The 12,362-nt window shown below is 52.5% G+C and overlaps 1 protein-coding gene across 3 annotated transcripts in view; it reads right to left on the bottom strand.

Moving 5' to 3' along the window:
• The window catches only part of Wscd2 (WSC domain containing 2), a 117,941-nt gene that overhangs the window by 13,175 nt on the left and 92,404 nt on the right, over window positions 1–12,362 (bottom strand). For all 3 annotated transcript variants that reach the window (XM_023721012.1, XM_004636286.2, XM_023721013.1), the window contains exons 5-7: window positions 11,974–12,095; window positions 8,771–8,945; window positions 3,467–3,631 (exon numbers count right to left, since the gene is read on the bottom strand). In XM_023721012.1, the coding sequence (XP_023576780.1) occupies window positions 3,467–3,631; window positions 8,771–8,945; window positions 11,974–12,095 (462 nt within the window). The remainder of the gene's footprint in view (window positions 1–3,466; window positions 3,632–8,770; window positions 8,946–11,973; window positions 12,096–12,362) is intronic.

Here is a 12,362-nt window from a genome sequence, read left to right on the forward strand (position 1 = left end):
TCTATCACTGTCTCTCTCTCTCTGTCTGTCTCCCCCCACTTCTTAATTTAAAAGAAAAATCGAGTTCAATCTCCCAGAGGCACTTGTTGGGAAGCCTGGTGTTATGGTTTGTGTCTAGTTGTTCCCTGAAAGCCTCATGCAGTCACAGGGCAGACTTCCAGAGTTTGTCCCTAACCCATGATCCACTGGGATTATGGGTGTGAGCACTACATCTGCCCTGGAGCAGATAATTTGCATTACAATATAAGGAGGGAAAAGAAGCTAGCCGCTTGAGCTGCTGCTACTCCTCCCTTGTGCACTCTCTTGCTCTTTGCGGCTGCCATGAAAGGTTGTTCGGTGCCACGTTCCACTTTGCCTTGGAGCCAGCTGAGTAGGGACTGAAACCTCTAGCAGCTGCGAGCTAAATCAACCTTTCCTTCCTTCATTTTGGGTGTCGGGTATTTGCCCCAGCAATGAGAGAAGAGTAACTGAGACAGCTGGTCCCCTGTGTAGCAGGGTTCAGAGCTGAGGCTTTTGGGGAACAAGTGGGTCCTGCGGGCTCTGACTTCATCAGTGGTTAATGCGCTGGTGAGTTTCTGATCTGACAGGAGACGGTGGCTTAGTGGAGGGGAGTAGGTTCTCAGGGATGAGCCCGGGGGAAGACATCTTGCCCGCGCCCATCTCCCACCAACCCCCAGCTGCCACGAGGCAGCAGACAGCTCTCCTCCACTGTGCCCTTTCTGCCAGCAGCCTAAGAACCATGGAGCAAACCCACCACAGACTTGGACCTCTGAGCCTGTGAGCCCAAGCAAGCCCTTCCTTCTTAAAGCTGGGTTTCTCCAGCGTTCCTCACAGTGACGGGAAGCTGAGTCACACAGCACCTCGCTCCGGCAGTGATCCGCTGCTAGTGTTCAACACTAGGGTCTAAAACTGCAGGGCAGAGATGGAGGTCTGGAATGCTATGGGTCTGAGGGAAGGGATACTGGGTTCTTAGCCTACAGCGGGGGTCTCAGCTCTGGCTTTGCATCAGAAGCCCCGGAAGAGACGTGAGAAAGTGCCGAGGCCTGGCCCTGAATCCTGGTGAGCAGCAAAGGTAGCAGTAGCTGTCTGCTGTCCAAACTAAAAGCTCCCTGGCGGTTCCAAGTGCTCAGCCAGGGCCCAGACCTGCGCTGACTTTGATGACTAGCTGATGGTCCTGCTCGTGTGTCATTTAATATATATTAAATTTATGTATTTTGTACAGGGTCTTGCTATGCAGCTCAGACTCATAGTGATCCACCTGTCTCAGTCTCCCCAGTGCTGATACCACAGGTGTGCGCCCCCACACCCAGTTTTAGTGGCCAGCTCTGCAAGGCATACGGTCCTGAGGATTGAACCTGGGTCCTTGCGCTTGCCAGGCAGGCGCTTAGACACTGAGCTATCTCCCTGGCCCGAGCATGTATATATTTTACACCATAGCCTTACACATGTTATCTGACAAACACAATTTCTGTCTTCTATTTTTGGAAAATCTGTGAGCTCCTTACTGACCTCCCTGTACTAGGGACAAGCATGTGAAAGCTTGGAGAGGTGGCAAATCTTGCTCAAGCAGCGGAGTGAGCTTTCAGACTGAAAGTTGGATCTCCTGGCTCTACCTTTAGATTTACTTTCTCTTTCCCTGAAGCTAGGTGAGAGGTGGCAAATACTTGACGTGTAAACTGCTGTTCCCCCTGCTGTACTTTCCCTGCTAGCTCACGTCATTCTGCCCCTGAGGGAGCAGAGGTGCTCAGAAGCCTTAAAACCTCACCGGAACATATCATCTTAGCCTTTCTAATGCACCCCAGTAGGAGAGGGACACCCTGCTGGGAGTCCCTGACCTTAGTGACCCTGAAAGCCCTTCTAGTTGTGACACTGGGGGAACCCTGGATGTTTTCAGCCACTCTACAGAATTTGCCTTAGCTCCTCCCAGCATCTTTCACCAGGCCAGTATAGTCCAGGGTCAGAGCACTGGTATGGTTGATAGCCAGGCCTGGGTTCAAATCCTGACCCAAGTATACAACTCACTAGGTCTCACATAAGTGCTCAATAAGTGACTGCTCCAGCCCAAATAAAACAGTTGAGGTCACCTACCCTCCCCCTGGTGACTCCAGCCTCTGGCCTAGCCCTCTTCATCCTTCTTGCCTTTCCCCCAGCCTCTGCCTCCATTCTGTTTTTTTCTCAGGAGATCTGCCCCCAGCTCTCTCTGAGCTACAGTTCGGGGTGGCTCCCTGTCAGCCCCCAGCCTGTGTGTGACGAGTCTCCAGTACCTAGGCCCTAATGCTCACAGCCTATTTACTACATGCCAAGTGTGCTACATGTATGAACTTCTCAGCCACGGAGTAACCTAAGTACACAGTGGTATCCCTAATTTGTGCCTGACCTCACACAGTCAGAGAGATACGGGAGCTTGCCCAAGGTCAGGCGGCCAGGAAGTGGTCCTCAGCTGCCTTGTAGACACCAAGCCCATGGCTAAGGGCTGCTCCCCCACATACACGTAAAATCCCCTCAAGTAAGCAGAGGACCTATGTCTGGGAGAGGGCTTCACACCCAGTGTACATCTTTGGTTTCTAATCCCCAGTAAGAAATCCAGGGACTTCTTGCCCGGCTAATGGAGCAAGCAAGAGGAGGAATCTGAAATTAAGAAAGAGTAGGGTGCAGTCCCTGATCCATGCATTGAAAACTTTGGGTAAAGTAATCCCTGCTTCCAGCCTCAGTTTTTGTGTCTAGGGAAGAGCAACGTCATCTCGCCCCAGGCCTCATGTGCAGCTTAGGTGAGAGGGCCCCATCTGGCCCGCTTACCAGGCGGCGGCCAGGAGAACATCTTTGCGAGGTCGACATCCACAAGGGCAACCTGTCAATCACACCCTCAGTGCTCTGTAAGTGCATGCTGAAAACCACAGTAGGAATACCCTAAACATGGCAGCGCTCAGGAAACACATGTGAACCCAACCTGGTGCCAATCTCTGTCATCAAAGTGAACCTCTGTGGACAGCATAGAGTCATTGGTCAATGACTATCTATGGCAAGGTGCTCAGCACACAGTAGGAACTTAAGGAACATTTAAGTTGAACAGAATGAAGAAAGGGACCAGGCACATGATAGGTGATTGATAGACGTCAATTACTGAGTGGGTACAGGTGAGATACCTGGGTCATAAAACTGGAGAGATGTTTGCCAAATCTAAAGCTCAACCTAGACAATTGAGTGACTTAACAAGCGCCCGTCTCAAAAAAATCGAAATGGATGCTACTCTGTGCCAAGCCTCTGGGTTCACTCTCCAGTTCAACCACAGAACAGCAGAGTGGGGGTGGCTGGAGAGAGAAGGAAGGAAAGGTACGAAGCACATAGTAGGTTTCATGGGCAGGCTCAGCGGCATACAGTAGGTGCTCAGGAAAGGGTAGTCCATGCCCACCCCTAGACCCCTTCTTAAGTCCAGGAGGTCTCCTGCCCTCTCTGCCCATCTCCTCACCTTTGTTGTACAGGGAGCCATCGAAGTAGTAGCTGCCCGTGTAGAAGCCAGTGGCCAGCTCGATGAGGTGCCGGGCCCACGTGTTGCCGGCCCCTGGGAAACTGGCCAGAGCGATGAGCTGCTTGGACTTGGCTGGAAGGAACCTTCTGTCCATGCAGCGGTTGTCTGCAAAGGGTAAGGCCATAGAGACATCAGGGACACGACACAGGCAGCTGCAGCCTACACAGAAGGGGCCGGGGGCTGAGCCACACCCCTGCCGCTTCTCAGCCATGTGACCTAGCACGCGTGATTGAAACCTCTGTAGGTCTGTTTCCCCATCTGTGACATGAGGGAACAGGGCTGGGGTGAGGACTGAATAAGGTCATGAATAAAAGCATAGTGTTTAACACATAGTAGGCACTTAATGAACACCAGCCAGGAGGACAAATCTTCTCTCCAGCCTGTTTCCTTCCACATTCACCTTTACGCTTTCCTCCAGACTGAAACTGTGCTTCCTTTTCTCTTTTCTGACACCTTGAGCTACTGTCACCATGTTGCTTTCTCCATCGCTTCCACACTGTTGTCACAACTGTAACTGAAGCAATGTCCCCAAGGTGAACGTGCACCTCTAGGGATGGCATAGATTTGCTGGTTGTAAGTATCTGTGCTAAGGTGGCTTTCTGAGACATGCATGGATGTCTGAGAAATGCACGATCTGGTCCTTGGGCGGACATCACAGTTAGTACCTGCACAGCCTGCTACGCACCAGGGCTGTGTGGCATGGACTGTCACTCCCGGGCTGCACATCTGTACAGCATGTGACTGGGCTGAGTGCAGTGGGCAACTGTGACACAGCAGTATTTGTGTATTTGTCAAGGCTTATGTCTAGATGCCCCCCCCCCAAGCCTCATGCAGCCACAGGTGGGGCTTTGTAGAGGTGACTGGATCTACTACAGTGTGACACTGGGATCGATTCACGGTGTAGTGCTAGGCTCCAGGGCACCAGCATTAAGGGTGTGAGTGCTGCCCATCCCCAGTTGCCCAGATCAGAAAAAAAGGTCAGAAAGACACCATTCAAGTCCTTTGCTTATTTTGCTACCTTCTGACCACCATAAACTATTTCTCTTCTACCAGGCCCCTCTGCTGTACCACCCTGCCCAGAAGCCAGCAATCATGGACTAAAACCGTTACAGACTGTGAGCTAAATAACTTTTCCTCCTTTAACTTTGGGTGTCAGGTATTTGTCTCAGCAAAGAGAAAAGTAACTGAGACAGTATCTAAGCATGTGTAACGACCAACCAGCACAATACCAATCGGGAATGACAGAAATTCTCCAGTTCCATGAGAACACATCTGCTTCTCTCTCCAGCCACCCCCACTCTGCTGTTCTGTGGTTGAACTGGAGAGTGAACCCAGAGGCTTGGCACAGAGTAGCATCCATTTCGATTTTTTTGAGACGGGCGCTTGTTAAGTCACTCAATTGTCTAGGTTGAGCTCTACCTTGTGACTCCCCTGCCTCAATTTCTCAAGTACCTGGGATTCGAAGTTTGATGAGTCTTACAGCACTGGTGTCATGTGTGGGGTCATAAACTACCTGTACTGTGCTTTGCTGATTCCCCACTACTTCCCATAATATTTGGGATACAGGAGGTGCTTAATAAATGCTTTTAGGATGGCTGGATAGATAGCCACATGGATGAGTGTGTGATAGATGGGTGACAGGCATATCTGCTTTGTTAGACTTATTGCAAGGGTTACATGACTAATGCATGTAATGTACGTAAACATGCTCCAAAGAAGCCGTTGGTATTTGTCACCAGCCCTCAGGTTCCTACTCTGTGAAATGGGTTAGGTGAGCACCACCCTGATGTTCTTGCTTCTCTGGCTTTCCCAAAACCTCAGGGCTCCACTGCTGTTGGAGTTCCTGGAAAATGCAACCTGGTGAGAGTCTAGAACAATCTGTGATCTCCTTGGGTCCCTGCAGCTGTGAGGGTCAGTACAGGGGTTCTGGGGAGAGAGGGCAGAAGAGAGGCCCCCAGCCCAGGGCTCCTTTTGCCTTCTGCACATGGGCAGGTGAACTCAGCAGGGGGGAAGGTGGGCCAACTTTCCTCACTTCCCCTGGCCTCTCCTCTTCCCTCCCACTTTCAGGGAAGCAGCTGTCCTCTACTCTTGCAGCTTCCTGTTCCATTTGCCGCCTCTGCTCCCTCTTCTCCTTCTCAGCCTGCTCAGTATCATCAGTGTTCGAGCGTGGAGGCGAAGCTTCCGAACTGAGACCTCCCCTCTCCAAGGACTGCCATCTGTGCCTCTTCTGCATCACGAGCAGCATGGAGCTGTCCCCCTGCCTCTGCGTGCTCCCCAGCCCCTTGCACCCACTCTCTCCTAGGTCACTATGTGGTGGCGGCTCCTGCCATGGTCCCCAGGGACTGCCCAGTGCTAAATGCTGCCCAAGCTCAGCTCCTCAGACCACTCTGCCCCTCCAACAATTCCTTCCCAAGGCATCACCCTGGCTCCTTCCCAGTTTTCCTTAGCTGCCATTTACTGAAAATCCTACCAGAAGCCTCGCTGATTTTTCCACAACAGCCCTTTGAAGGAGAAGTCTGACATTCTGCATTCAAATGCTGACTCTGCCATTTATTTCCTGGATGACCTTGACCCAAGGATTTATCTGAGCTTTGATTTCCTCACCTGTAAAATGGGACTACTAAGCAATAGTGGTGGCCGAAGGTGTCAGGAGGTTTAAATTGGAAAGTGTAGTTGGCCCCTTAGCATGGGGCCCACCCAATGTAATCCTCTACCACCTGCCAACCAACCTTAGCTCTTAGCACTGTTGCTACCAGCCAGAGGGTCCGCCCTCTTCTATGTGTGCTGAGTCTGTTCTGAGGAGGGCGGATACCAGAGAGGAAATACCAAAGAACTCTGGCATACAGCCTCTGTGAGTGGTTTTCACAGAAACACACCAAGAAAGGATCCTGGATGGCGGCCCTTTATCTACAGTATGACCATGTTCTACCATATTTGGGTAGGGGTGTGTATTGCCAAGAGGTTGTTGACTGGTTCACTTAAAATTTGTGCATCACACTCCATGGAAATGTGACTCCAAAATATCCCAAGCAAGCACTGCTTTACAGAATTACAGTGGTGTTTACAACTTCGAAATGCGTGAGCAAGATACTACCAAGCAGAGTGGCAGAAAGTTACCAAATATAAAACCTGTGAAAGAACATCTGGATGTTCCTGGGTAAGCCTTGATTTTTCCGAGGTCTGACATTTTTTTTCATAATGAAGGGTTGGGGGTGGGGGTGGGGGTGGGGCGCCAGCTTCTGAGTCTCCTCTGAAAACAGAATTCTTCATTCAAATAATTCCTGGGAGAACACCAATGCTGAGATAAAGGCTGCCATTCTCGATGTTAGAAGAGAAAGTTTATTTGGGTCTTAAGCACCCCAGAAGTCGCAGCAAAGGCTCTTAGTCATATTATAAATGCTTTCAGCTCTGATATGCAGGCTTCCATCCTGGACCCCTAGGACACTGGACAGTGCCCGACACCTCTCGAGTCTTAGTTTCTTCACCTGTAAAACAGAGCTAATAAATCTTGTAGGATAAAAGAGCATAGGAATGTAAAATACTTGCAGTGTCCATTGAGAAGCTGCGGGTCAAAACAGGATCGGGGACCTGGGCTTGGCTCAGCCTGAGTTTGAACCCCATCCCTGCCCTGTCTCAGCTGTGTACCTCTGACCAGTCTCCTCACTCTCTGAATGCTGAGCCACTTCACCTTGGTAAAACAGTAACCACAACACCTATGGCTTTGGAGCACGGAGATTAGAGGAGGGTGGCTATACAAAGGGCTTCAACAGGGCTCTGTGCAACATAAATGCCTAATTGTTATTTAGTGACCCTCAGGAAGATCAGGGCTTGGTGTGCAGGAGGTCCTCAATGCACAGCAGCTGGGCTCCCAGATGGACCGGGTGCTGGGCAGCCTGATAAACCATGTGACGCTGGAAACTTCTCCCTGTGTGTGTGTGGGGGCGGGGTTGACATGGAAAAACTGAGGAGAAGTGATGGCCCAGCCCAGAGCCCTGGGAACAAGCAAACTCATCCACAAGGCCTGTTTTTCCAGCATCCACCCAGGCCACATCAGAGCCACTCCTGGCCACAGCGTAGTTAACCTGCTATGTCCCGCTTCCAGTGGAGGCCCCACGGTTCTGCCCAAATGTACTGACACATCCTTGAATACCAGCAGCACTCATCCCTCCTTGCTGGAGCAGAAGTGGGGCCAACAGAGCCACCCGCTGAGGGGGCCATCAGCAGGACTTCAGCTGCCGTGGAAGCAGCCATGGCTGGCCAGCACCGGTAGACACCATGCCAAGCAGGCGATGAGCCGCGGTGGGGCGGCCACTAACTCTCACAGCACTTTTGTGCAAATGAAGAAAGGGCAAGTGGCTCATCCTCTGGGCAGATATGCTGCCATCTAGAATGCATGGCGTGACAGCGTGGGCCACCTTTCAGGCGTCATTTTCCTTGGAAGCCATTTCTGTACAGGGCCCAACCTGCCTATCTGTATGTGGTGGCCTGGTGACAGGAAGGTGAGAAGGAACAACGTTTGGCCCCAAAGTGTGTTGTTGGCCGTGCAGGCTTCAGAGGGTGGTAGGAGTGTTCTTCCCACCACGGGCAGAAGGTTCTAGTAGGACTCTTGGCGTCAGAGACCTGAAAGCAAACTGCTCTCATGCAGGCGTAACTGTGGCCCATTTCGAAGCTCTCTGGTCTTGTTCACTTGTGTGTAAAGTGAGGATGGTGCTGCCTAGAGCATCAGCTTCCTGCGGACTGCACATCCCTGAATGAGATGCAGGCTGCCCTAGGCTGGCTCAGAGGGTGTGGTCAGCATGTTCAGACACTGGGCTGGTCCTTCAGGGGCCGCTGTGGGGCTGAGTGTCCCAGCGAGCAATGGCTTCCACCCTCACCCAAATGCCAGCCACCATTCACAATGTTTTGGTCAGGAGAAAAGTTTCATAAACAGTATGGCTTCAGGCAAGTCCCCCAACAGAGGCCTGGAGTGGGGAATGAGCTGCCCGCAATCACAGGTCTATCTTGGGGCGTGTGGGAGGCCCACCTCTCTTCCCCACTCAGTCTCACTCTCTACTCTCATTAGAAATGAGCAACCAAAGGTCCTTAGTGAGGTGGACAGAGATGGGTTTCTCACAGTCTCCCTGAGCACTTCCTTTATGGTCCATCACAGCTCTAAGCCTGGCCAAGTTCGCAGCCCTGTCCTCTGACCCTGATGGCCAGGACGTGGGTGGCACAGAGGCCACAGGGAGGGCCCCCTGGGCTCACCTTGGACCTGCGTCTGGTACACAATGAAGTAGCTGGGAGTCCCGCAGCTCTCAAACTCCTCTGCGCTGCACTTCTGAGCACAGAGCTGTTCGTCTTCTCTCTCATGGAGGGGAAATCGTGTGGTGGGAAACCCACAGTGGCAGGCGGTGCCCGCGAGAGCCGCCAACGGGTACTCCTGGGGGATGGAGATGGAGAGAAAGACAGTCACATAGCTGCCCAGCCCTGGACTGAGGATGGGGGTGGGATCCACATCCGATCCTACCCCCCACTCCCCACCCCCCACCCTCTGCCCCATCACGCTGTCTTAAGAATCTCAGTCCTCAAAGCCTTGAAATTTGGACGGGGAGCCTGGCCTTTGCGATTCTGTCCCACGTGTGCACCTCTGCTTCTTATTTATTTGATTCCTTGAAGTCAGATCTTCTCAAAAAATTTTACTTTTAGGACAGAGTCTTGTTAAATTGCTCAGTTGCCCAGGCCAAGCTTGGAACTTGCGCTCCTCCTGCCTCACCCTCCCAGAGTGCTGAGATTACGGGCGTGTGCCATCCGTCACACTTGGCTTAAGTCGACTCCACATTTAAAACCTAATTTTCAAAGGAGATTTTATATCGCTTATTACCACAGGAAGTACTTGTGGACACGTGGCTCTTATGCATGTTTCCATACTATCAATGCAAATACCAAATGCCATGGAAACAAAACAATCTGTAGGCTCCACACCCACAGAGCCACGCAACCATGGGTTGAAAATATTTGGAAACTATGCGCCTGTACTGAGCATGTTTAGATTTGCTTTTCTTTGTCACTACTCCCTAAACAATAGAATAGATAGAGCCACTGTTTCCACAGCATTCACGCTGTATTGGGTTATAACATTCATCCTGTTCTAAGTTATCGCAGGATGATTTAAAGCTTATCGGGAGGTCCTGTGGCAAAGCCTATGCCACTTTATACCAAGGACCTGAGCATCCTTAGACTTTGGTATCTGCAGGGCATCTGGGCACGCATGGCCCTCAGACGTGGATGAGGAACTGTAATTACATTCTGCCTAGGCACTCTGGCCTGCCAAGATGCTGAACCTGGGGTCCGCTCCATTTTTCCTGCAAAAGAGAGATTAGCTGAGGGACATATGAAAGACACTTGAGCTGTGAGATGAAGCCCACTCGGGGAGGACTTGAAGGAGGACTGAGAAAGAAATGCTTCTCTCTGTGCCGTGCACTGTGCCCCAGTAAACAGCCCCTTGCTCTGACGGTGACAGCAGCCTGTATTTGGGGAAGGCTGTGGAGGCGCAAAGGACGCTGACTCAGACGCTTCGCCAGAGGCTCTGTCGAAAGAGCTACTTCCAATTGCTTTATTCTTCCTGTGGGACAGCTGAGCGACAGCAGGGTGGACCCATCATTTGGAGGGTAAGTGACCATCTGTGTCCACTGCGCTTCTCAACCAGACCCACAGCCTGCCCTTCCCGCTGGAGCTGGTCTAGGAAGAACTCCGGACCATGTTCACCTCACACCACAGGCCACATCCCGTGAGCTGCCGCCGTAGGTTCAGCTGCTGTCTACCAGACACTAAAGAGGAAGTGTGGGCTCTGGCTGAGAGCAGAGGGAGAGGTGCTGATAGGCAGGCAGGCCTACTCGGGCCACGGGTGACGGGGGATGACATCTTCTAGCTAGTGACACACACTGCAGCCTCCTCAGTCACTCTGGACCCTCAGCACTCAGCTCTGGTGACTCTACCAGTTTTTCTCTTTCAGTCCCAAGGAGAACCGAGAAACAGGAAGAGGGAGGCTTGCAGAGAGGGCTTCCTATGCGACATTCACCCACATGTGGCCTGACTGTGCGGCCTCTCGTTCTCCTATGTGGGTCTCCCTGCTCTGGCTGATCCGTAGGCTTATGCAGGCCCGCAGAGGAAAGGAATGTCTGCCTTTGGGGTAGGGGATTCCTGCCCAGCGGGAAGGCAGGACCAACTGAGATTAAGTCTTCTGTAGTCTCATGGACTCCACCCCTCACCTTCCAGTATGCCGCTTAGGGAATGCCTGGAGACTGGAAGCATGCCAGACACTCTGAACTGCTAGCACAGCCTGCCCGTGGGATCCCCAGAGTAGCTTGGCAGCTCAGCGTGGGTTTGGAGTCAGTCCCTGGTGCCAACCCCAGCTCTGCACTCACTCGTGCTGTGAGCCTGGGCAAGGAGCTTCACGCCTGAGTCTTGTGTTTCTCACCCGCGAAATGAGGATGAAAAATCTCAACCTCACACGCTTGCGGTAAGACTGTGACCCCTGGGGGTTGCTGGGAGGATGCCCTGAGCTCATTCAGCCTCCTCTTCACTGCTGCAGCCTCTCAGTCCTCCTGAGAGGGGCTTCGTGCATGAGGCGCTAGGGAGACAAACAGCCGAGCAGAAAGAGCCAGAGCAGAAAGAGCCAGAGCAGAGCCGGGGTCAGGATTCCACGTGAGGCCTGCCCGTCCCCCCCCAGGAGTGCTCAGCTAACACTAGCACCTGGTGGATGGGCACCGGGCTTGTGGACTCGCATCCCCAGGGCTCAGCCTGGGGCCTGGCACATGGTAGGGCTTTATTCAATATTTGAGAGTAAATGAACGAAAAAAAAACCTTTTGGAAGGGAAGAAGGGATGGCTGTGGACACTCACGTAATTAGCTCCTTTTAAAGGGAGGCCGGAGCTCCTTAGACATCACTGATTGCTGTTTATGTGCCTAGCTCTGGGCCAGACACCGGGCAGCACAGTGTGTACAAGCGCAGCTCCCTCCCTCGATCTGTCACAGCCTGGCTAGGGAGGAAGGATGAACTGTCAGGCAGTAAAGGCCTTAAACTGAGGAGGGATCTGTAGACCATGTGATCCAGCTGCCATCCAGTGCCTACAGTTCTGGACGCCAGCCCTGCCTTGCCTCTGCGTGCGCATGTGCAGGGACAGAGAGCTCACTCTGCCCTCGGGTGGGCTTGTCCTTGCTTCGGCCCACAAGTCTTCTCCTAGCTGAAGCACTGCCCTCATCCCTGAGCGAGATTAGCATACACTCCCTCCGACGGACAGACTCCGCCCTCCACCCACGGAAACCACGTGCAGCAACCATATTCCTTTCCCGTGTCCCACATCGGCATTTGTGACCTCTTTCACCCTGACTGTGGATTCTCGAGATAGCGTCCTGCTCCTTCAGCCCCTCTCCACCCCCCAGCACAGCAAGCAGGATCCTCCATTCACCTTCTCCGTGCAGAAGTCGACGCACTTGTCCACAGACATGTTCAGCATGGCGGCGGTCACAGGCAAGGCCAGGGAGAGGTTGTCGGGCCTTCGGAAGCAGCCTCGGAATACCGCACTTCCGTCTGAAGAGCCAGAGGGAGAAGGAATCGTCAGAGGTAGAAGGAGTCAGATCTGGATGGGAGGGAGAAGCACCTTGGAAGAGAGCTATGGGAAGTGGGAGCCCAGAGAAGGCGAGACTCTTCCCCAAGGCTGCACAGCAAGCTGAAGCAGAGACAGAGAGAGCAGCCACATTTTCTGTTCTTGAGTATGTCTGTTCATAGCCCGTGAGCTCAATGATTTGAAGAATGTTCTCCTCCACCCGGGTCCCTCTGTGGACAATCCAGGTCACT

The sequence above is a fragment of the Octodon degus genome, unplaced genomic scaffold (genome assembly GCF_000260255.1).
Source record: "Octodon degus isolate 3935 unplaced genomic scaffold, OctDeg1.0 scaffold00079, whole genome shotgun sequence".
Taxonomy (NCBI): Eukaryota; Metazoa; Chordata; class Mammalia; order Rodentia; family Octodontidae; genus Octodon; species Octodon degus.